General features: G+C 42.1%; 1 protein-coding gene across 3 annotated transcripts in view; it reads left to right on the top strand.

Annotated features, from left to right (window-relative positions):
• Window positions 1-25645, top strand: part of lhfpl2a (LHFPL tetraspan subfamily member 2a) — a 30118-nt gene that overhangs the window by 2154 nt on the left and 2319 nt on the right. Inside the window, exons 2-3 of one of the 3 annotated variants that reach the window (XM_061799675.1) lie at window positions 10322-10389; window positions 22949-24277. In XM_061799675.1, the coding sequence (XP_061655659.1) occupies window positions 23845-24277 (433 nt within the window). In that variant the 5' untranslated portion in view covers window positions 10322-10389; window positions 22949-23844. Of the gene's footprint in view, window positions 1-10321; window positions 10390-18761; window positions 18996-22948; window positions 24278-25645 lie in introns of those variants that run through there. The other 2 variants (XM_061799676.1, XM_061799677.1) reach the window with 2 other exon arrangements.

Genomic DNA, 25645 nt, shown 5'->3' with positions numbered 1-25645 from the left:
TAATTAGTTGAGTGAGTTAGTGGAGTAAGTTAGTTGAGTGAATGAGTACTTGAGGAAGTTAGTTTGTTGAGTGAGTTGGAGTAAGTTAGTTGAGTGAATGAGTAGTTGAGGAAGTTAGTTTGTTGAGTGAGTTAGTGTTAAATCACTGAGATAGTTGAATGAGTTAGTTGAGTTTCTTGAGTGAATTAGTTCACTGAATTTGCCTGAGTAAGTTGAGTCAGTGAGTTAGCTAGTTGATTAAGTTAGTGAGTTAATTAGTTGAGTGAGTTAGTAGAGTAGGTTGAGTGAGTTAGTTTATTGTGTTGTGATTTAATTGTGTGGATGAGTTAGTTGAGTTACTTGAGTATGTTATTTGAGCGTGCGACTGAGTTAGCTAGTTGAGTAAATTAGTGAGTTAATTGAGGAGGTTAGTTAGCTACAGTATATGAGTTAGTAAGTAGAGTACGTTAGTCGAGTCGGTGATTTGGGTAAGCAGCATTTGGTCTCCACTGCTTCAAGTCGCGACTAATTGCCAATTTCACACAATCGAGAGAATTCTCAAAAATCAATAAATCGATTATGGTGCCCCATACATTCATCGAATGGTGCACAGCTGCAACTGGGCGCAGTTGTCTCGTAAACCGAGTTGCGCCTTTTGCACAAAAGCGGCATTTAAAAGCATCGCAAACGCCTCCCTGCCTCTGATTTCTTGTCTTGGGTGGGGTCAGTGGATAGCGTCTAAGGTTGCTCTTCTTTTGTGACTCCGGGTGAAAGTGTTGTCAGCCGTGACAAAGCGCTTTGGTGTCGGGTGTCGGGCAGTGAAGCAAAAAACACGTCCACGCCTGGAAACGGTTTGTATGAAACAAGGGACGTCTTTACAGTGTATCATAGGAAAAAGTTGACAACTGCTCACTAGCGTATAGTTACCTGTGAATTCCGCAGTACAGGGCTGTCAAGTTTCGCATCGGACGCATCTCGGCTCTTTTGCGTGGTCTTTGTCGTGTGTAACAATGTTTGTGGTTTGTGCCGGTCCACGACATCCCTCAAGGTTCCGTGTTAGGGCCCGTTTCAAAAGCACAAAAAAGTATTCTGGTGTTCATTCATACCGTCCCTGCGGAACACCGCTCTCCTTATTTGAGGCCACAAAAAAGTGCCGCGCTGTCTTTCTTGGCAGACGTACGGTACAGATGCTGCGTTACGACACTTTCAAAGCGTGGAAAAAGCTGACGGTCCTGTTGTCACCCGCACAGTTGGACAGAAATTAGAGTGTACAGTATGGCGGAAAACGACAAACTCCTGCACGTGTGCCACAAGCAGAGCCTTTCATGCCCTTCAGAAGTCCTCCAAGCTCTGGTCTTCACTCATAAATTATCAAATCCCAGCCAGAGGATTTGGGAGCATCTTTAGGATATAGAAATGACAAAAATAAATGCATGCATACGTACAACTTTACTGTATTTAGGACTTTGTTCCCTCGCAAAGGGAAGAAAGGACCTTTTCTGTAAAATTATGATTTTATTCTCAGAAGACAAAAACATAAAGTAACATGATGAAAAGATAAGTTTTTTTTCTTGTAATAAGAACTTTTTCTCATAAATACCATTTAAAAAAAAAAAAAAAAAAAAAAAAAAAAAAAAAAAAAAAAAAAAAAATTGTAACGTTCCGACTTTTTCGGCTAAAAAATAATATATTTCTGGTAAGATTCAGATTTTTTTCTCATAAAATTTTACGCTACTCTTGATGCAATACGATACGATAGATTTTTCTCATAACATTACGACTTTTTTGTTTACGCCCTTTTGCTCGTATTGAAACTTATTTCTCGTAACATTAAAAAATGTTTTCTTCTAAGAGTATAACTTTTTTTCATAAATATATATTTAAAAAAATCTCTATGACTTGTCATAACTTTTCAATGTTTTTGAATTGTAGTGACTTTTAAAAAAAAAATTTCTTGATTACTTTTATTTTAATTTAGCATCTTTTTATCATATAATTTAATTTTTCTTGACGAAATGTGACTTTATTCTCTTGATTACCATATTTTCTTATAACTTTACAACTTTTTTTTAAATTACAATTTTCTTCAACAATACTTTTTTTTCTCATGACCTTTTTCTTGTATTGCAACTTTTTTTTTTTCAATGACAGTGAATTTATTTCTTGAACAAAAATAATTTTTAATGTCATTGAATTAACTTTTTTATTATAAAATTACGATTTTTCTTGATAAAATACGATTCAAAATTTTAGAGATTAGAACTTTTACTCTTGCAAAATTATTACTTTGTTCTTATTACATGACAGCTTTTTTCTAAAGAAAAAAAAGATTTTTATTTATTTTTTGCTCTGGGAAAAATCCGATTTGTTTTACTTGTAATATTTCGACTTGAAAAATGCTATTTTTTCCTCATGATTTTTTTTCTTTCTCACTTTCTAAGTTCTGACTTAACTCTCATAAGATTAGATAAGATTTTTATTTTATAAAACTACAACTTGTTGAAAATTATATATCGTGTTTCTCTTAAAAAAAGACTTTCTTTTGGTAACACTCTTTTTTTTTTTGTAACATTACAACTTTTCTATCAAAAATCCCAAAATTACTGGTAAAATTATTTTTTTAAATTATTATTTTGTCGTAAAACTTTGACTTAATTCTCATACCATCATGATTTTTTTTTCAGAAAAAAAAAAATCAGATTTTACTCTCAAGACTTCTCTTGAAAAATCTGATTTATTTTTATTTTTCACCTGTAACATTTTGGCTTCTTTTCTTAAGTGATTGATTTTTTGATTTTTCTTTTTTTCCCCCTCGTCTTTTTCCTTGTAACTATAAATTCTGACTTAATCCTCATAAGATTAAGACTTTTTCCCTGAAAACAAAACGGTTTTCTCGGATTTTCTCTTTTTTTCCCCCCAGAACAGTACATGTAACATGAACATTTTATTTTTGTTTCTTTCTGTCTTTTTTTCTCATATCATAAACTTTTACTATCAAAAAGCCAACATTACTGGTAAGATTGTTCCACCCCCCCCCCGACCCCAATTACGACATTGCTTTTTTTGTCGTACAACTGTAGTCTCATAAGATTATGACTTCTTTTCCTAAAAACGTATTTTAACATCGTCATTCTGACTATTTTTACATTTAGAGTTTATATGCCCGAGTGCAGTTTTTTTGTGAAATAAACCCCAAACTTTTTTTCTTGTAACTTTCTAAATTCTGACTTCCTCCTCACAAGATTAAGAATTTTTTTCCTGGAAAAAAAATACAATTTTCTCCAACTTTTTTTGCTTCAAAATTTGGCTCCCCCCACAACATTTCAACCTTATTCATGTAACATTACAACTTTATTCTTATGAAAATGGGATTTTTATCTTGAACTATAACTTTGGTTCTCATAACTACAAGGTATATTTCCATGCTGCTGCTTACAGGACACTTCCAAGTTTTTTTAGTTTTTTTTTAATATTGTCATATTTTTTTCCCCCCCTTGAAATTTTTTATTTCAGTCTCATAAAATCCAGCATTTCTCATGGTAACAATCTGTCTTTCTTTTCCTCATAAAATTACAAACAGGCATCAGGCAGCCTTCGTTCCCACGTGGCTTCCTGTCCTACTTGTGCTGCCAAACAGCTGATTTTGGAGTCGACAAACTGGCGTGAAACTTTATTGGCGGGCCAGTCATGCACTCTTGATTAGATTAGGCGACTCTCCTTGTTGGGGGGGGGGGGGGCACCTAAACCTCTTGCAGCCCCTGGAGCTTTACTTACAGGGTGGGGTTCTGGGCCAAAACAAAGCACTCCCCATGAAAGAAAGAAAGGAGGAAAAAAAAGGAGTGAATGACTTTTGGGGGAAGGGTGAAGTGCTTTTTTTTTTGTGGGGATTTTGTTTGGGGGGTGGTGTTCATGAGTCTCGGGAGGGAATTGTGCAGCAGACGGCTGCAGTTTGCCGGTCCGACGTCATCATCATCATCATCATCATCGTCGTCATCAGCGCTGCCAAAATGTCTGAATTTCCTTGATCGCCGCCATACGCAGCTGTATGCTAATGTTTGAAGGCTGCTGTGGCTCCCAGTCACGGAAAAGCCTCGCAGCTGTGTGCGCTACAAATAACGTTGGATTACATGCACTCAAGACAACCCGACTGCTTTGCTGTAATCGTAATACAAGTGGTGCCAGTTGACCCGTTATGAGTTGAAGTCGTTCCGTCACCGCATCCGCAACGCAAAACAATTGTATCTCAAATCCTCTTTCGCCATTGAAATGAATAGAAACACCATTGATTGGTTCCAGCCTCACACACACACACACACACACAAAACAACGGGACTAAAATAGGACTCTCAAGTATTGTACTCAAATAATACAGCAATAACATAATTAAATGGAATGTTAAGTATTAAACAGTTTGTGCATCATGATTTCAGGGTTCAATCCCGATTGACATTGTGCTCCTTTTCGAACATAACAACACAAAGATGAGTTGAGAGCGATGTATCACTTCAACATACTTTCTTGACACCAAGTAGTCGAGCTTTGGCGCCGTTTTGTGGCATCTAGTGTGTTACAGAAACAGGTCAAAAAGCACAAGTCGGTGAATTTTTCAGGGAATAGCTGAGGATTGGTTCCACAGAAAAACCACCAATAGGTGAATTTAGCGAACCGCGACCATGTATTTTCAAGTGATCCATGTCCGATATCAGCCCGCTTACTGAACACATGATACAACGTGCAAGTGAAGCCATATGACTAAACAACAGGAAGTAATACAAATATATATATATTTTTTTTACATAAAACAAAGGCGGATGTTTATTTTTTTGTGGGGGAACTGAAGGTTAAATGAAAGCAGGTTAGCTAGTTCTCAATGGTATAAACGTTGGCAATTCAAGCTAAGGTTAACAAAATGATTTGACTTAATCTGTTTGGACATTTTTATTTTTTTTTATTGTGGAAGAAGTCAGCTTGACTGTGTAGTGGGTGTGGGTGTGTGGTGTAAAAGTTAATTCGGTGTAGTGTTCACATAGCGCAGGACTGGCTAATGGTCTAAGCAGCTGTTGTTTGATTTGTAGTGTGACGACTCTCCAGGTGAATCGCAGACTGAATCGGGATAATGTTACGTGACCCGTGGTACCTCTCTCACACACACACACACACACACACACGAAGGTCGCACAAAGTTAACGTAAAATACTGGTAAGGTGTTGGCCCAAGTATTATTTTCTTTAATTGTCTGTTTTAAACACCAGAATCAAACTAAAACAAGCTACTTCCAGTATTTCACAATAAACTGAATGAGTGTGAAGGGAATGCGTCAATGGAGGATTCCGGTTTTAACGTTGACCAAATTGAGATAAAAAATGGAAACAAACTTGAAAACGAGCCCTGAAGTCAGAAGGTTTTTTGAAAATGTTGCCGTTATCGTTCGTATCTGGAAAATCTGCGAATAATTGAAAGCCATTTTAATTGCATTGTTGGAGTTATGTTCCCATCTTAAAAAAAAATAATAATATTGGACAAAAAATTGGGGAAAAAATTGCAATTGCCGAACTGCAAATATGAGGGTGCCACTGTATTTTGTTTTAACTCTCCAAGTTTTTGATCGCTACTATTTTTTATTTATTTATTTTTTTTTTTTTTTGGGGGGGGGGGAGGGTTCAGATATTCATCTTTTTTGTGAAAGTGAGATTTTCTTTTTTATCCCCCCCAAAATAATACTTTCTATTTGTAACAACAACTTGTTTCTCATAACATCAAGACTTATTTTTTTTCTTGTAACATTACAAGCTCATTCTCATAAGATTCCGACTTTTGTTCCTAATGTGCCTTTCCTTGAAAGGATTTTCCTCAGGCTTGTGATTTTTCGGCTGAAATGAGACCCTAAATAAAGCCCTGCTCTTAAGATCCTCTTAATGTATTAAAAAGTGCTTTGTCGTATTGCGCAGACACGAAAACAAGAGATGAGAACGTAAAGGAGATAAAAAGAGAAAGCCAAGGCGAGGCTTTTAGTTTCACAATTAACTGCAGCGTTCCAGGGTCAGACATCTGTGATCCATCTCCCGGGGGCAGGCGTCTGGAGCTGCCCCCCCACGCCCCCTCACAAAATACCCCCCACCCAGCCCTAGTCCGCCAGCATTGACTTCCCGCTAGTCGCCTCAGAAATCGTTCACTCTGACGGCTGCTGCTTTTTTTTTTGTTGAAACATCTGCCCCTCTGCCTTCCATCCATCCCTCAGCTCTTCCGTTTTTTAACCACAATGTATACCAAAACAAGTTACGTTTTTGCTGCTGTCATTTGTTACTTAGCGCTAAACTAATTAGCCCATTACTACCAAACACAGTTTAGTAGTGGGAAGACGGTGTAAAATTTCAGCGGAAAGCCAGATAATTATTTTTTTCCCTGCATTTACTGACATTTTGTAAATCGTGCATGTCTATGAACTTTGAAGGTGTCTAATTTGGTGGTAGCATTGTTAAGATGAGTATTTTGTTCGTTCACGTATTTTGCCAAATCTAACAGCAAATAAAGGAAAATCGAATCTTTATTTGTGTGAGTTACGACTTTATCTTAAGAGTTAGACTTGAAGAATAGGACTTTCTCGCACGTTGAATTTGTTCTCTGGAAAACTAAGAAAACTACGACTTAATCTCTTAAGATTCCGACATGTTTCTTACACATTTCCTCTCACATTAAGTATTTTTAGGGAATTATTCTTCTCCTGTAAAATTCGGATTATTCTCATAAAATTCTGACATCGTTCTGTAAAATTCAGACCCCCCATAACGTTATGACTTTTTATTCATATGTCTTTAAATGAATAAACACACTTTTCTCAAGTCAGATAATTTTCTTGCAGGTTTATTAACGTTTTTCCATAAGGCACAAATTCGTGGATGTCTATGAACGTCTCCAATTTGGTAGTTGGATTGTGCAGGAGGTCACCCATTCCAGTTCAATTTTATGTTCACTTACCATCTGTGATCCGTTTCCTGGAATCCTGTTCTGTAATGTTCCATAATAAGGGATTTGTTTTGTTTCCACAACACGCCAGAGACGGCAATACGGGCATCGTTAACAGTAAATATACGGGCAAGTTGACACTAAATTCTTCGCCCTTGCCCTTGACTAACGTAACGAAAAGATGATCTCTGAGAGAAACGATTACTCAATTATTCAAGCCACTTTTTTCGGATTTAGCAGCGTTGTGGCTTGGTGATGCTACCTAAACTTGAGATATTTTTGTAACCGTAAAGAATGTCTAGCTAGCCATACTACTTAACAACTGAACATAACGTCCCTTGTTCTGAAAGTCTGTCACGTTACGGTGAAACAAGATTGTCGTAGACTTTCGTCATTTTCACAATTACGATTGTTCAGTTTGTAATCGTGACAGCGTCATAGTTTCAAGGGTTAACGGCCACTGCTACTAGGTATAAATCTAATGCTATTTAGCTGGTTAGCGCGTTAAACACTTTTAATAGAAAACAATGGTCAATCTCATTATATACATTTGATTTTAAGGCACCTTTTGAAGCACACAAAGACTCTCGACAGTAAAATTGAGGTAAAAAAACAAACCTCCAGTCCGAATGAAGCCACACCTGTTTTTGTATGAAAAGAAGACCAAACAGAGTTGAATTAGTGCATTGTATTAGTTATCATTCTTTTGCTATGATCTGTTCCCACTCTCATTCTTTGTCCGGCATGCTTTTTTTTTCTTTTTTTTTTTTCCTGAAGAATAACAATTATAAATCAGCCTTTACCAAATCGGCAGCCATCTGTTGCGAGTCCGACTTCATCACTGTGCTATGATGTCATGTTTGTGTGCGAGTGTGCGGTCTGCGCGCACACACACACACACACACACATACACACAGCAGAGGAAATTGGCGAGTACTAGGACAATCATTGCATTAGCGGCCCAGTGTGTAATCAGCAAGAGTCCCAGGGTGCAGCAGTCATCTTTTTTAGATGAGCTTTTTGCCTCTGCAGCTGTGTTAAATGTTTTTTGAAGGGCTAATGAAGTGGATTAGCGTGGAGTTTCATGGTGTGATGTCAATCCATAAAAAAAAAAAAGCGAGCCTTTGTGTCATGGAGTTCATTTTCCAGATCATGTCTTGACAGTTTCTTTCAACCCTTTAATGCCTGTCGTGATTTTTGTATGGTCTTTCTATATTGCTGGATTTTCACCTTTTGAGCATGGTTCTGGAACGTGTCCCCCTTGATAAACGGTGGTTCACTGTGCATCTTTTGGATGACTTGACTGTCTGGTTTGACATCATACTGTAGCATAACAAGCGGTAGTCGACCGATGACCTCGTCATTGTAAAAATGAACAGTTAATGTCAGCAAAAAAGAAAACGAACAAAAAAAAATCCAAATAGCGTTTGGATGAGCGGATGAGTGAGTGTCTAAATGTGATTGGATGAAGCAGTTAGGGGGTTGGGCCTGTGCACTCGAGGACGATGGGTAGAGTTTCTTGTTTGAAGGCCTCGCATAGCAACTTGAGAACTGAACAAAGAAATATCGACGACGTCACCGATTAATCAAGTCAACTCAACCATCATCACCTTAGTATGAAAGAATCACCAAATTTGAACCAACTACGCTAGACAGATCGGTGAACTATGCAACGTTTGAGTGTAGGTGGAGCACGGTGGCTGAAATTTGATGACTGCGGTAAATCGGGAAACTCTAATAACAACTCCACAAGGTAAGATCTTGACCAAAAGTCTTGTTGAAGGTCCCACTCTAAAGACAATCATAGTTAAATTAGCACCGCGTGTTTCCCTCCTAATTTAAAACCCTCCAAAACCCCAAAGAGTGCCTGAATGGGGTCTTTTGTGGTGGTCCTGGCTGCCGTGTGCATACCTACAGAGATCCCCCAGACCCGCATAATGGCCTCCCCCAGCTGTGGAAGTGCTCAACATCCAGCATCTCCCGTTTGCCAAGAGCTATTTGCTGAGCGCGTCACTCGAAAAGGCTGCGAATGTGAGTTCTGATAATCCGGCCAAATCTCATTTGGGGAGTTTAAGACCCGAGAGACGCCGTGTTGCCCGGACTTCCGATGAACTGTCTGCAAAGCAAATGTTCCTGTATTTACTCCGGTCGTGAAAAAGGACGTAAGAGCCGGTAACTGACGCTCAGTGGCTGATTGATGCTGAGCGTCTGCTGTATTAGCGTCGTCACGCCTCGTGATCCCGCCGAAGCCGGTGTGGGAATTGCGTATTTTTCCAAGCTGATTCCAAAGTTTTCTTTGCGAAAACTGCAGCTTTTGCTCACAAGAATCTTCTTGGGCTTTATTTGATTACATTTCTTTGTTAGTGAATCCACGATAGCAGATCTGGGTTTGTTTCTTTATTCAAACAAATACAAATCCTGTGTTAATCATATGTGGGCGGGCCTTATATACACACAGTTGCAAAGGAGTGGAACATTTCTTGTTACTTTCGAGAAGGTTTTTGGTAAATTTCCCTGGTAATTTAAGATGGATTTTGGAATTATGGGAATTTATGGCAATAACTCAAAATTGAGGCCAATCAAATTGAAAATTCCCAGAACTATGCAACCCTAAATGCTGTGTATTTGTGTTTTATACGCTAGTAACACAATGTACGGTAATCCACTCAATTTGACAAGTGCTGCTAGCATATTAACTCTGGTGAACGGCGAGTGAACCGCGGTCCGGATCGTGTAAAAGGAGCGGAGAGGCATTAGCTAATTATCTGCAGCCTGATGGATGCGGGTTGTTACTTTGAGAAGAGCATAGTGGCCTAAAGACCGAGGCCTGCTTTACCACGGACTATTTACCTGACGGAAAATCCTCGTAACGCCACCGTGACAAATTTCACTTTTTTTTTCACAAGATTTTGTGTGAAAAGAATGAAAACCAACCTTTTCTACCACTGTGTTTTAAACTGATATGGCCATTGGCCAAACCTGTCCTTAGAGAGGAAGACTTTTGTTCTCTACAAGCTCGTTACAGTACAAGAAACAGCTTACAGCAAATCACACATCTCTCGCCGCGGTCTGCTTTTCTTTGCTTGACCAATAAATGTGAGTGAGATAAACAGACTAACGTCTCGTTGTGTATCACTGGAAGACGTTACAATACTACTAGCATATAGCATACTGGCACTCCCTACGTAACCTCGTACCAATTCGCAAGAGACATTCTTTCATTTAGGCCATTTACACTGTTTTCTCAAACACTCTCTCCCTTGGTCAAATGACATGGAAATGACGCAACGTAACATTTTGATACAACGCTTTGATCGTGATCATTACAAGCCGAGCTGGGACTGTTTCGTAACCATTCCTGCCTCGGTTCTGTCAACAGGCGACTGACTCCTCATCATCATCACTTGGACTTGGCAGTCGTCTTCATCTCGAGGTTCCACGTGGGAGGTTGGTGTCCCGCCTCTTTATACGATACGTCGTCCCAACACTTTGGCCGAGGTTTCCGTAGGAGGCGTTCAGACTGAAAATAAACCAGACTTCCTGCTTTTCTTGCGTTGATATTTTTGGGCCTCTTGCAAGTCGGACTTCAAAGCGATTCCCATTCCCGCCGTTGTCCTCTGCACCGTCAATCATCTTGAAGCCATCACAGTTCGACCAGACGCCGACTCATCCCCTTTGTACTTGACACTATACAGAGACAAACTGTCATCTTCCGCTGACTCTGGAAATCGGTCTGCTGGTATTTATCAGGACGAAGAAGGAAATCGAGGGTGTTTGAGGGAGGCCTGCTGGGGGTGTATGTTTTTCCAATACGGGGAAAAACAATGGCATGGGTGATAGGGAGCGGGGACCACCTGTGAAGGTCATTTCGAAAGTGGAAAGCCCCCCTGGCGATAATAAACAAGGTGATCGTTTGTCACGTCCATGCCCAAAATAGTTGAGGTTGATGTCAGCTGCCTGTTTCCTGTTATCTCCATCTTGTTTTTCAGCTTCTGTTGTGGGTCAATTTTTGTAAAGGTTTTGACAGTAAGGCATGAATTTCTCTACTCGAGTTATTTTATCACAGTCTAGGATTATTGAATTTAACAGAAGCTTTCACTTTCTTCAATTGTCACTGTTGTACAAATCGAAAATTGTGACGAGACAATGTGAACCTGAAAATTCCATTCTAATGTAAGTACGTTGGAACGATTACCGTGCAACATTTTCTGATGGGAACGTCGGCAGGTTTACACCGCGACATGCATTTTTCTACTCAAATGATTCCATCAGAGCCTGAAATTATGAGCATATTTTTTACAGACTAAAATTCTGACATTTCTGTCCATGATCAGATGTAAAAGTTCAAACGTGGCAAAATTCAATGCTAACTAACTCTCTGGAAGTTGTAACGTTTGGCGCGTTCACTTCGTATGTGAATTCAATTCTCAAATGAATCCATGACGGTCTGAAATTACAAGCAGCTAATTTGTTTCCAGGTCATGTTTACCGGGACCAGGGTGTGACGTTTAACACCAAACACTTACTTCGCCCACCCTGTTGTGTCAAAAGGAATTGTCGCTGTCCAACAACTATTGCGTGACTCACCAGATACAGACGCTTAGCGGTTGTATCAGAACCTTAACAGAGGTGGCATTGCGCCTGCGTGTAAGGGAATACCGGGAACCATGGTGTGAAACTTAACACCCGACACGCACTTCTCCCACTTTGTTGTGTCGAAAGCAATTGTCGATAACCGACAACTATTTTACACGTCACAACAAACACTGACACCTGGAGTAGTACCGCAACTGTAACAGAGGTGGCATAGCACCTGTGTCAGGGAATAATTAAACTTAACACCTGACACGTACCTCTCCCATTTTGCTGTGTCGAAAGCAATTTTCTCTGTCCGAAAACGAGTTGAAATCACTTTGGCATCTGTCTGACAGTACCACCACACCTCCTCTTCACCCCTCGTTTGTCTCTTTGGCATTGTTTCGCCACTTTTGTTTCTACCGGCTTTGAGTATGGTGTCAAGTTGGAAGTACCCCCGTCATTTTTGGCCCCCCGAGGCTGTTCGGCTAAAACCTCTTGAGAAGTCTGCGTCAGTGTCATTTACGGGAATCTCAGCAGGTCGGAGCCGCGGGGGAAATCGGGATTAAAGCGCGATCATCACCAGCGCAAACGATGGTGGGAACAATGCCTCCCAATATCCGACAAAATACCTTCCACCCGAGCTCTGCGGAGTTACCGATTTCCTGCGTCTGGCCTGGAAAACAGGAGCGCAGGGATTTGCAGCGGTGGGACTTTACTTTCCCCCCCGTTCGCATTTATGGATCCCGGGGCTACTATCGGGGCTGGAAATGGTTAAACATAATGGATGCAGTGTCCGGCATGAGGGCCCCTGAGCTCTGGAGTGCTAATAGTGGGAAATGGAGAGTTGCTAGGGGCCCCTCAGGACTCCCGAGTCCCTCAGCAAGCAGAGGAAAGAGGTGTAAAGAATGTAAACCCCAGTTTAGCTGCATTTCACTTCGCCTCCACTTTTAGCACCATTGTGCTCTTATGGTATGCGTGAAATTCATCTTGAAGTCATGGCCAACCTTCGACTGCCTGTGTGAAAGGGAGTGCTGCAAAACCCGGACAGGGATAGACAGTTGCATTGTAACATGCATCAGCATCATCTTTTTCCAGTGTTGCTCTTCTGCGTGAAAGAGACTCAAGTTTACCTCGTCTTTTTGTTTTTATACGGTACATCTTTCAAGGAAACTTCAAGTTAGCCTGATTTTGCGAACATTAATGGCATTTCCATCACACTAGCAGGCACCTGGTTGTTTTTCCTGCACGTTATATACAGTATTTGGAGTAAAAAGACCCGCTGGGAGAGGTTTTCATCTTTCAGCCAACACAGCCCCTCCATCAAATCGTCCCAGCGGAACCCCTGCGGACGTGTCAGTACCCCCTAGTCCCACGCAGGTGCACCGCCTGTTTACCACAATTATTATTGTTTTTCCCTCTTTCCCACATTGGCTTCCTCTGGACGTCACTGTTGGGATTTCCTTACCTTCAACACATCCGTGTGTGTGTTTATGCTTAAGTGGTGCCCCACCCCCACCTCCCTTTAAGGCTCATGCATAAGCGAAGTGCTAATACTCCCGCATCATGGTTAACTGCAACCTGAGCTATGTACAAAGTATTTCCAGTAGGTGCAAAAGTGAAGCAACCCCATATTTTCTTCACTTTCTGTAGCTGTACCAATATTTGAGTTCACTGGAGTCCCTCAGGGAAACATTTTAAATCCAAGGTTGATGCTTGTATCACAAACGTTGGCTAAAAATGCTAAACACCATTTCCCACCCCACTCTTCCTGTTGTCGTCCTAATGATTTTGTATGAATAGTGTCCCTCAGGGAAATTATTAAGGTCCACTTATTTTCTCTATAGGTGGATTACTCCCTCTCCTTGTAACATGAGCGTCGTGTAAAAATGCATTTTTATTTTCCCACACTAATCTGTTTTACTGAATGTGTGGACTTGGAGTTCCTCAGGGAAACTATGACAACCCCAATTCCAATGAAGTTGGGACGTTCGAAGATATTTAATGTTCAAACTGATAAACTTTATTGTTTTTAGCAAATAATCATTAACTTGGAATTTTATGGCTGCAACACGTTCCAAAAAAGCTGGGACAGGTGGCAAAAAGACGGAGAAAGATGAGGAATGCTAATCAAACACCTGTTTGGAACATCCCCTAGGTGACCAGGCTAATTGGGAACAGGTGGGTGCCATGATTGGGTATAAGAGGAGCTTCCCTGAATTGCTCAGTCATTTACAAGCAAAGATGGGGCGAGGTTCACCTCTTTGTGAACAAGTGCGTGAGAAAATAGTCCAACAGTTTAAGGACAATGTTCCTCAACGTACAATTGCAAGGAATTTAGGGATTTCATCATCTACGATCCATAATGTCATCAAAAGTTTCAGAGAATCTGGAGAAATCACTGCATGTAAGCGGCGAGGACCAAAACCAACATTGAATGCCTGTGACCTTCGATCCCTCAGGCGGCACTGCATCAAAAACCGACATCGATGTGTAAAGGATATCAGCACATGGGCTGAGGAACACTTCAGAAAACCCATGTCAGTAAATACAGTTTGGCGCTACATCCGTAAGTGCAACTTGAAACTCTACTATGCAAAGCAAAAGCCATTTATCAACAACACCCAGAAACGCCGCCGGCTTCTCTGGTCCCGGGCTCATCTAAGATGGACCGATGCAAAGTGGAAAAGTGTTCTCTGGTCCGATTAGTCCACATTTCAAATTGTTTTTGGAAATTGTGGACCTCGTGTCCGGGCCAAAGAGGAAAAGAAACATCCGGACCGTTATGGACGCAAAGTTCAAAAGCCAGCATCTATGATGGTATGGGGCTGTGTTAGTGCCAATGGCATGGGTAACTTACACATCTGTGAAGGCCCCATTAATGCTTAAAGGTACATAGAGGTTTTGGAGAAACATGTGCTGCCATCCAATCAACGACTTTTTCATGGACGCCCCTGCTTATTTCAGCAAGACAATGCCAAACCACATTCTGCACGTGTTACAACAGCGTGGCTTCGTAGTAAAAGAGTGAGGGTACTAGACTGGCCTGCCTGCAGTCCAGACCTGTCTCCCATTGAAAATGTGCGGCGCATTATGAAGCGTAAAATACAACAATGGAGACCCCGGACTGTGTAACAGCTGAAGCTGTACATTAAGCAAGAATGGGAAAGAATTCCACCTACAAAGCTTCAACAATTAGTGTCCTCAGTTCCCAAACGTTTATTGAATGTTGTTAAAAGAAAAGGTGATGCAACACAGTGGTAAACATGACCCTGTCCCAGCTTTTTTGGAACGTGTTGCAGCCATAAAATTCCAAGTTAATGATTATTTGCTAAAAACAATCAAACTGATCAGTCTAAACATTAAATATCTTGTCTTTGTAGTGTATTCAATTAAATATAGGTCGAACATGATTTGCAAATCATTGTATTCTGTTTTTATTTATGTTTAACACAACATCCCAACTTCATTGGAATTGGGGTTGTATGTACGGATGGCTATTATAAACGCAGTGTGTTGCTTTGGTTAGCAGGAGTGGTTGCCGGTCTTTCCTGTGATTGTTTGCATATTTCATGTCTGCCTCCACGCGCTCGTCGAGTGGTCTTCATGGCGTCCAGATGGTCCTGACACCGAGCTTCTCCAGTTGCAGACAGCATCCATCCGTCCCACCGCGGATCATCTTTTTTTTACGGGCCATGCCGGGCCGATGAATTAATTTGCAACCATCGGCTATCGGATACTTTGTCACAGCGTGTTTATTTTGGCTCTTTTGAGCCGTTGCCTGGTAACCTGCATCTCGCAGAAGGCTTTTATGTGGCCGTTATGTGATTTTATTTAATTTTTTTCCCTCCACTGGAAAACTCTCAACGGGTTCCTTCCAGTGCCAAACGTTCCGTTCTCCATCTGTATCTTCCATCTTTTTTTTCTTTTTTTCCACGCGTTTGCTCCTCGGCGGCCATCTCTTTCCACACAAGTTGACCTGATGGTAGTGATGTAACTGGCCTGCAAACAAGAACACTCAAAGGCGTGTAGGCTTCCACCAAGGCCAAACAAATCTACATGGTCCCGGTGGATTTGTCCCTAAGCAAGAAACAGAAGTGCATGTGGTTATCCAAAGCATACGGCACCAAATGTGCCAACAAGTCGGCCTCCCAACTTGAAAAACATTTACAGTACAAAATTTGCAAATACAGATTTCCCTCACTATATACCCCAACAGTAATAGTCATTGTTCCCGCAGAGCAGACCGAATGTATGCCTGTTTATATGTGTTGCTGCTCCGTGTTTAAGTAGCAGTTGTTTAAAGGTTTATAATTGCTCTAACATATATGCTCATTTCTGTTAGCCCCTTATGGCCTTTCACATTATGTTAGCATTAAGCTGGTGAACTTTCGTTAGACGAAATTATATGGTTTGGTTGAACCTTTTGGTGATTAAATGTACGTTTAATTTTCTTTAGTTTTATTTCAATTTGACAGTAAACTAGAGGTATTTGTATTTTTTTTTCAGGAATTTGTTATGAAAGATTTTAGAGGCATTTGAAGTGCTCATTCCATGTGTTTTTTTTATTTTTTTTTTTTAAAAAGAAAATTCCACAAAGATGGCGGCCACTTGTCACATTGCTGCTCAGAATTATGTTACTGTCGTGTCCGCCGTCTTCCACAGATTTGAAACGTATCGGCGAAAACATGGCATAGAATCATTTTGTAAGACAAAACTTATTTGGATTGGCAAGTGACTGTGGTTGGATTTGACCACCAACAAGACCACTGAGAAAATACACAGCGTGCCGTATTAAGCATTTAAAACTGAGGCCATAAATTCCCTTTTTTTACAAGGTAACTTTCAAGACTCCCATTGTTGACAGAGATTGACGATGCGTTGAGGCTGTTATTACTCAAGTCTTCTCCGCATCCGCCTCATTCCAAGTTTTGTCAGTCATATGTTCACGAGACCATCGATCACGTCCTGACAAGCAAAGACAAAAACGAGCAGCAGGCGATGCTGCTGTTTCGGGCCTGCCTCCTTTGATGCGAGAGGTCTGCACTGCGTCCGTGCCCCCTCCCCCCCACCGAGAAAAACTCCCCGAGCGTCTCCTTCAGCCTGTCAGATCGATATCTGCGTCTTCAAATGACAAACACCCGGCAGCTGGCTTGTTTCACCGTTTGCCGTGGTGGTGTACTTTCACCCGACACCGGTCGTCCAATCATGGCAGCGCATCTGTAATTAGGCCTGCCAGCGACACTTTCACTGCGGTCCCTTTTTTAAATTTTTTTTTAATATAAATATCATTGCCAAGTGCAAGGAATGTTTATCTGCTGCAAATACCTTAAGATTTACTTGTGGAACTTCCAAGGCCAAAACCTTGTGGAACAACTTTAGCATCCAGCGTTGCATCAAAGACGTATAGACTTTATGGTGAAGCTAGCAATGTGGTTCTGGCTACGTGGAATCGGGACACATTTATGGCCATCAACCAACAACTGCTCGCACATATGAAATCATCGTGATGATTAGACTGTGGGACAGTAAAAGCAATGCCCTATATAGCGTAGCATGATTGGATATGTCCACTTAGCAAAGTCTTCATTCCCATATTTATTGTTTTATTTGGTGGCAGGGGTGTCAAACTCTTTTTGTCACGAGCCACCTTGCAGTTACAATTTCTCTCAGAATGCTGTTATGACTGTGAAACCATACAAATGTTTAATCGCTTCATCATAGTATTACATACACAACAAATTGATGGATAATTAGTGCTGAAATCAAAAATCAAGGAGAATAGTTTGTTCAGTTCCAAGTCACTGTGGCAAAAATTAAGCAATTCAAGGCGGGTCCCCACTAAATTTCAAGCGGGTCGAGTCAAGCCATTATTAAGCGAGTCTTAAGTCAAGTCTTACAAACTTCAGTCAGAACATATTTGCACATTAGCCACTTTGCTCTCAGTATCTGTACTTGGGTTAGTTAGTGGTCCCAAACTGTGTTGTCTATTATTTGATTGTCTTTTCAATTAAACGCATAACAGACATAAAGCTTAGTTCATGTTTGCCTAGCAATCGCTTGGCTAGACTGTGACGTTAAGCGAGCTTAACGGTCTCGGTGGGTTTTCTGGTGATGGATGACGTTTGGATGCTGGCGTCGTCGTGTCTCCATCTTGCGTGTTTCAAAAACTGTTCAACTTTGGCTTCATCAGGTCATAATAAATTTTCCAACATGCATTTGCACTATTTCGCGTGTGTTGTTCCCAAATTTTGAAACCGAGGTTCAACTTGTTGGCTGTAATTTCAAGGTGTGTTTGGTGTAAACACAGCACTGCTCATCACCAGAGGAAGACCAGACCAGTGAAGCTCAATGGTGGTAGCATCATGCTTTGGACCTGTTTTTCTTCAGCTGGAACTGAGGCCTTAATCAAGTTGAGGGGTTCTTATGAACAGTTCCAAATAGCTATCAGTGTTTCCGCAAAACCTTCAGTCTCCTGCTAGAAAGACAAACAAAAAGGTCAGGAAAACCCTTCTAGAACATTTGAACTTTATTTGAGGTTAATCAGAGGCCCTTTAAATGGTGGCAGATGAGTGCTGATGAGTTAGAAATGTGATTGGTTAATTCTAAGCACAGCCATTGGGTGCACACTTTCGAGTCTGACGAATACCAAGTCTGTCAAATTGAGTCTTTTATAAGGTTTAGCTAATGAAGTCCTAAAATTGACGACTTAAGTCTGACTCGAGTCAAGTCGTGTGACTCGACTCCCCCCCCCCCAATCTCTGCTGGTCCGGAATGCACATTATAGCATCTTCAATCATTTTTGCTGTTCTGTGACGAGGTTTTCTGTACCTGAAGCTAAGCAAACGTAGCCCATAGTCGAGGTCCGGTAGAGACAAACAGGTGCTTACTCGTCAGCACCTTGTTTCTATCACGTCCTCTTCAGGGGCCTCCTTCCTCAGGCTTTCCATGCTGCCCCCCCCACCACCCCGCACTCCTCTTCTACATGTGGAACTCATTTGTCCTTCCTGTGTTAGTGAACACAAAGGTCAGTCCGATGGGGGATCTGAAACGGCGAATCTGCCGCATGTCCGGACGGACTCCTTGACATTCTGGCAGCGCTCTTATCGGAGCACGCCTGGAGGAGGTTTGCGACACAGATGAGCTCATCGGCTTTGATTGTGCACAGTCCTCGTCGGGGCCACATGACGGGATGTTGCTGTTGGCCCGTCGGAGAGGGGTGACGAAAAGACCAGCGAGACAAAAGAGGGGAGATCCAGCTCGGCTTGTTGTTTTAACCCAGATTTGCCGCACAAGTGTGGCCACCGTGTGGACCCTCTCACCAAGTGTCCCCCCCCCAACCCCATCCTGGCGGAGTAGCCAATCAGAGGAGACGTGGGAGGGGTCAGGGTCGAAGGGTTCGGGGCGGCCCAGTCCCGGAGAGGCACTGGAGTGTCAGATCTCCTAAAGAACTGGACTACGAGCCTCTGCGGAGACAGGTTTGGACCCTTGTCGTCTGTCTTTTTTTTTTTAATTTATTTATTTTTTCTGCTGTTGAATTTGGGGATTTGCAGGACACCTGGTGCGGTGGCGCTGATGTAATACGCCCTCCATAGTCCCGATCAAAACATGGCCGCAGATGTGCTGAAGCATTCGGAAAGATTGGCTTGGTGGCTCGTGGAAAAGCTGACTCTGCTGTCCCGCTCTTATTACACCAGCAATATTTCCTCCACTGGGGACAAGGCCAGGAAGGAGTCTGCGTCCAAAATCTGCACGCGACCTACTAAGCCCATTGTTGGGATTTCTAACTTTACTTTGAGGTTCATTTTAGAGCAGGACCTTATCAGTCAAACAAGGAAAATTCCATTTGTTATCCCAATGTTATGTTAACATAAATGAATACAATCCTTTACGGTAGAGATTTCAGCACTGGGGTCTACTAGAAGAGATGCAGGGCAATTAACAGCAAGAACAAGAGGCAGAGAAGGTCCCCAACTAAACAGAGCAGATAGAATATTTGCATGTGATAATTGTGTTGCTGCTCTGTGCGTGAAAAAAGTAGCAGTTGTTTGACGTTTCATAATTACCATAATATCTGTGCTAATTTCCGTTAGCCTGTCTATGGTGTTGCACATTATAGATTAGCATTAAGCTATGAGGCTTTTGTTAGACGAAATGACATGGTTTTGTTGAAGAGTTTGGTGTCTAAATATACAATGATTAATTGTCTTGTTTTTGGTGTCAGTTTTACAGTAACCTTCAACCAGAAGTGATGAAAAACAGCTTGAAGCAAGCATACTTTGCCTCTTAGTTGGAGAACTGTATGCGTTTATCTTAGGTGTCTTTTAATAAGTTTAAGTGTGTTTAAAACTTGATGGGTAAAACTAACGAAGAATGATTTTTTTTCCCCTATGGTCTCTCTGTGTTTCAGATTATGTCCACCAGATGGTGTTATTTTCCCCCATTCAACATATGCAGCAAAATGTCACATATTTTACTGTTTTCTGCAAGGGTGCCTTGCTGTTGAAAGGATAAGTGAAGGTGGCTGTTAAAGTTGGATAATAGTGTGTATGTAAAAACTGGCCGTTTGAGTGTCTTTCATGTCCGAGTTCTTCAGAATGTTACAGGAGCAGGGCTAGGGGGTACGTTTACACCAAAACAACAGCGTAAAACAAATATATGTATATATATATATATATATATATATATATATATATATATTTTTTTAAACGGTGGTCCAGGACTTGTCTTTTCCTATCATATCAGTAAAAATGCCGTTCCATAATGTGTGGGATTTTACCCCTTTATTATTCATCTAGGTCATGTTGTCTAGTCTAAAAGGAAATACTGGAGTTCCTGTCTTGTTTAGCGTGCAAAGAAGAGATAAGAGGAGGAAAAAAAAAAAAAGAAAAAACTGACCCTGAGGCTCTCCATTAAGCAGCTGACCTGGGGTCAGCCGGCGCCTGATAGCGTAACGGCTGCTCGGGAGTCACGTGACTGCTGATAAGCTTCCCTGAAGTACAACAGCCTCATTGTGTACACTTGAAATGAATACAAAGATGCGATACAAGAAGTCTGTGAAAAATCTCCCTTTCCAAAGATAAAGATGGTTCAGTTTCCACAAATAGACGCTGTCCCTCAAATAGATGCATGCTCCAATTAGTCGGCGGGTGCGTTATTCACTGAAAGGAGGCTTGCTAGGTTTTTTGCGTCACAATTTAATACGGGTCCTAGGGGTCTTAATAACATATATGGGTTATGCCTTCATCAAAATACCCTAAGGGTGAAAAATAGTAGTACATGTTACACTCATATACAGCTGGGCCAACGGCGAGTACAAATCTCGATGTAATTGTGCTTCTGAAAGTCAGTTAGCTTAATGCTAACATATAATGCCAAACACCATTGAATGGCTAAGGGAAATTAGCATATATGTCACAGTGATTATTACGACACGGAAGGTTCGCAACTCAAAATTCGGACTTGTCTGTATACTGCGATTTCATAGGTGGCTTCACTGTATGACCCTGTTTAAGACAATGAATGCCTCCTCGTTCCCATCAGTATAAAAAAATGGTAGTAAGTGTAATTACCTGTGGTTCACATGGAGTGTTGACTGATCCGATTTGCTAACCAAAACAGTAGCACCGACCAAGCATGTGGAGTCTGGGCTATCGAAGTTGTGGAATTTCAAGAGACACTCCGCAAAAGGTTGAATCGAGGCAACTGGACTCGTTTGTTTGTTTGTTGAAGACATTTCACCTTTGTATCCAGTTGTCAGTTCCCCCGAATCATGTCTCTGGTGGGTGTGTCCCCTGGGGGTGGTCGCACAAGGGTTGTTGTTGTTGTTTCCAGGCATTGCTGTGAATCATCTTTATTTGCCAAGTATGTCCCAAAAACAAACAAGGAATTTGTCTCTGATAATTGGATCCACTCTAGTATGACAACAGACAGTCAATTTATTATTATTATTGTTATTATTATAGAATTTGGACATTGTTGTCGTCAAAGGAGGCTGCTGACTCTGGACCTTCTGAGTTTCTCCGCCAAACCAGCAATGCAAGGGAAAGGCACTAAAAATCAATGAAAGTGAAACCGCAACATAAGCCGGTGCTTCCTTATGATACAGGCCGACATGCGGCAGCTGCGAGGTTTCCATCACGCCCCCTTTGTTTGTCGTTGATGTGTCTTGGATCCTCGTCGTCCAAATTTACGCCTTCGCTTTTCCAGCACGGCGTGCAAAAGGGATGACCTCAATATTCAATTCCGTGAGCGCTGGCCGCAACCAACCAGCATCCCGAGAACCCCTTTGATGAGACTTTTGTTTGACGCGTGGACACAAGACAAACGCTTTCAAGGCCTTTTTTTTTTTTTTTTGAGAGGTTCAAACATTTGCAGAAGGCTAATTCCTCACTGACAGGAAAACTGTCACGAAACACGTGACGCAGTGCCGATAATTGGACGCAGCTGTGCAGATGAGACGCTTGGTCGCGGCAGGACACTTAACCTTTGAACCCTCGGCAGCGGTTGCGCATTGGCCAAGCAGCGGCCACATGCTGCTCTTCATTTGACTGAAGCGCAGCCAAAATGGTGGTTGTGGGCCGTGGCATCTAGTCACGATAATAATTGATGAATAACTGTAACTTAGGGTACGTTTTCAACAATGTAGTGCAAAATGCTGAAAAAATGCTGAAAAACCCAAAATGGTGGTCCACAACAAGTCTGAGCCTTTGAAGACTTGTGATGTTTACACTACAACAACCTAGTAAGAAGGGGAAAAAGAAAAAAAGTTGAGCCAAAATGGTTGCCTATAAAGACGTTTACAAGACAATAACCTAGTACAAATGGAAAAAGAATTGCGCCACAATGGTGGTCCGTGAAAAATCTTTTCCAATTAAGACTTTTTTGACACGAAAAACTACCTGGTAAAATTCCTGAAAAAACAAGAAAAACAAAAGAGCTAAAAATGGTGGTCCAAAACAGGTCTTTGATCATTTGAAGACTGTGGCTGCATTTACGTACAAAGTCCAATTTTGAGCCGAAATGGTGGTCCCAGATCAGGTCGAAGTCTGTGAAGATTAAGGGTACACGTTTACATGACAACAACTCGTAGCTATTCTCTTATCGCGGCAAAGCAATAAACTGGAATAGCCACGTTAGCGCTGCCGCTAACAGGAAACGGTTCCTGCATCTGCGGCTACCCCGCTGTCCCGTCGCCATGGCGAGTGTTCGTTTGTTTGTATCTCCGTGGCGGTTTCACGGCGGTGAAGCTGGAGGGTGGAATGAAGTCGTAACTCAAAATCCAGCTTTTTTTTTTGTTTTTTTTTCTCTCTCTCTTTTTCACCCTCCTGGCTTTTCCGTCTAAATGGCACCAACGCAGAATGATAAGGAAGTCGGTCAGTTGCCGTGCAATAAAAAGTCATTCACCTGTATTTGTTTTACTATCCGGCAGGTGTGTCCCACGCGGACTGGCTACCGGGGGAACGCCGCCTTTAAAACGATGTAGAGGCGGAAACCGGTGCCAAAGTGCCAGGAGGAGGCCAGCGAGTCAGACGGCGGTCAGAAGGTAAAGAGGACACTCGGAGTAGGAAGTCAAGCGTCGACCTGAAAAACTGGCAAGGGTGTTGAGAAGCAGACCAAAGCGGCTGAAGGGAAGCGATTAATAAAAAGGGCCGGAAGGACTGAAGAGGACCAGGAGGGCTAAAAAGAAAAGAGCAGAAAGGACTACAAGAAGAAAGGAATCAAAAGGAGCGAAGGGGTTAAAACAAGGGACTGAAAGAAGGACACAAAGGACTGAAGAACGGGACTACAAGAAGGACTGAAAGACAGGCTACAAGGACAAGAAGTGAAAGAATGACTAAAACGAGGAAGTAATTGGCTTAAATGACAAGTGAACACCAATAATTAAAGAAGGACTAAAACAAGGACTTAATAGGCTTATAAATGAACTGCAAAAGGACTAAGACCAGGACTTAAAGAAGAACTGAAACAAGGACTAACGCAAGGAAGCAAGGACTCTACCCAAGGGTTTAAACAAGGACTTAAAGAAGGCCTGACTAAAGAAATTAATGAAGGTCTGAAACGCGAACTTCAGGAAGGACTTAAGGAACAACTAAAACAAGGACTTAAACAAGGCCTGAAGGAGTGACTTTAAAGGCCTGGAGGACTTAAAGAAGGTCTTAAATGAGGACTTAAAGAAGGACTAACAAGAACTGAAATAAGAACTTAAAGGCCTTCCGGAAGGAGTAAAGGACTAGGAGAAGTCCTGAAACAAGGACTTGAAGGAGAACTCAAAGAAGGACTGAGAGATTTAAAGGAGCAGCGAAAGGTCTGAAGTAAGCGTCGACCATGTGCCACGTGATCGTGACGTGTCGCTCCATGCTGTGGACGCTGCTGAGCATCGTGGCCGCCTTCGGCGAGCTCATCGCCTTCATGAGCAGCGACTGGCTGGTGGGCTTCCCTCGCACGCCCGACCACCACCACCACGGCTCCTCCTCCTCCTCGTCCTCGGCGGCGGCCGGCGAGGCGTACCGCCCCACGCTGGGCATCTACGGCCGCTGCGTCAAGCTGCCGCACCTCCAGCACGGCGTCCTGTGCGGACCGTACGCCGTCCACTTCGGGGAGATCGCCAGCGGGTTCTGGCAGGCCACGTCCATTTTCCTGGCGGCCGGCATCCTGCTGCTGTGCGCCGTGGCCTTCATCTCCGTCTTCACCGTGTGCTTCCAGAGCATCATGAAGAAAAGCATCTTCAACGTCTGCGGGCTGCTGCAAGGCATCGCGGGTGAGATGTTTACAGGGGTGCACAATTGTGGCGTCTAAACGGTGCCGAAAAACAGTTTTCCCAGACTTTATTGGGCCGAGGCACATGGTCATTTACGCCGAGACAAAAATCTCACGGCACACCACAAAACAAAAATGTCACAAAAACTATTTATATAACATCACTTTGAGAACTGAAAAGAAGACTCCCACTTACACAGTTCTCCAAATAAGAGGCCAAGCGTGCTTGCTTTAAGCTGTTCATTTGTCCCTCCCAGTTGAAGTTTACTGTAAAACTGACGCATGAAACAAAAGAGAATTAAACTCGTATTTAAACACCAAAATGTGCCACCAAACAGTTTCATTTGATCTAAAGAAGTTTAATGCCAAAAAATGTGAGCGTGAAATAGCCTTTTTTAAAATAATCAAATCATCCATCCATTTTCTGAGCCGCTTATCCTCACAAGGGTCGCGGGAGTGCTGGAGCCTATCCCAGCTATCTTCGGGCGAGAGGCGAGGTACGCCCCGAACTGGTTGCCAGCCAATCGCAGGGCACACATAAACAAACAACCATTCGCACTCACATTCACACCTATGGGCAATTTAGAGTCTTCAATTAACCTACCGTGCGTGTTTTGGGGATGTGGGAGGAAACCGGAGTGCCCGGAGAAAACCCACGCAGGCCATATTCATCTTTTTATTTACAATTTATTTAATTACCCATAATTGACCAATTCTTTCAAAAATCAAACCAAGTTCAAATGTGATGTTAAATAATAGCTCTTCGTTCGAGCAGTAGATCTCCAATTTGTGTGTGGAGATGTGTGTGCGTGTATTTGTGTGTCCAGTGTGTGTGTGTGTGTTTGACTAGTACTGTGTGTGTGTGTGTGCACGTGTGTATACTAGTGCGTGTGTTTCTGAATGGCGTGTGTGTCCAGTGTCTGTGTGACACGTGTGCGCATTTGTTTGTGTATGTGTGTGTGTAAACTAGTGCGTGTGTACACGTCTGGCCTATTAAAGCCGTACCTTCAACCATCACCGAGTCGGCCTGCACGTCAGATGTAGCGCAGCAACATGTGGAAAGAATTTATGACCTACTTTTCATTTCCTTCTCGCAGGCCACGCCTTCCACACAAAGAGAAACAAAGCCACAGAAACGCACACAATGACACGCGTTTGATCCACGTATACAGTAGATATTAAAGCTCTACACAGCAAAATAAATGACATCAAAACTCCTTTTCACAATTAATGTGACTGAGAACCTGTGCAGCACAATTTCAAACAACAACAACTGAGGTAATGGGGTTGCACAAGTGTGCACACCCTCTTATAACTGGGGATGTGGCTATGTTCAGAATTAACCAGACGCATTCAATCGTATTGTAAA

The sequence above is a fragment of the Phyllopteryx taeniolatus genome, chromosome 15 (genome assembly GCF_024500385.1).
Source record: "Phyllopteryx taeniolatus isolate TA_2022b chromosome 15, UOR_Ptae_1.2, whole genome shotgun sequence".
Classification (NCBI taxonomy): Eukaryota; Metazoa; Chordata; class Actinopteri; order Syngnathiformes; family Syngnathidae; genus Phyllopteryx; species Phyllopteryx taeniolatus.
This window is presented reverse-complemented; position numbering and strand designations above follow the sequence as displayed.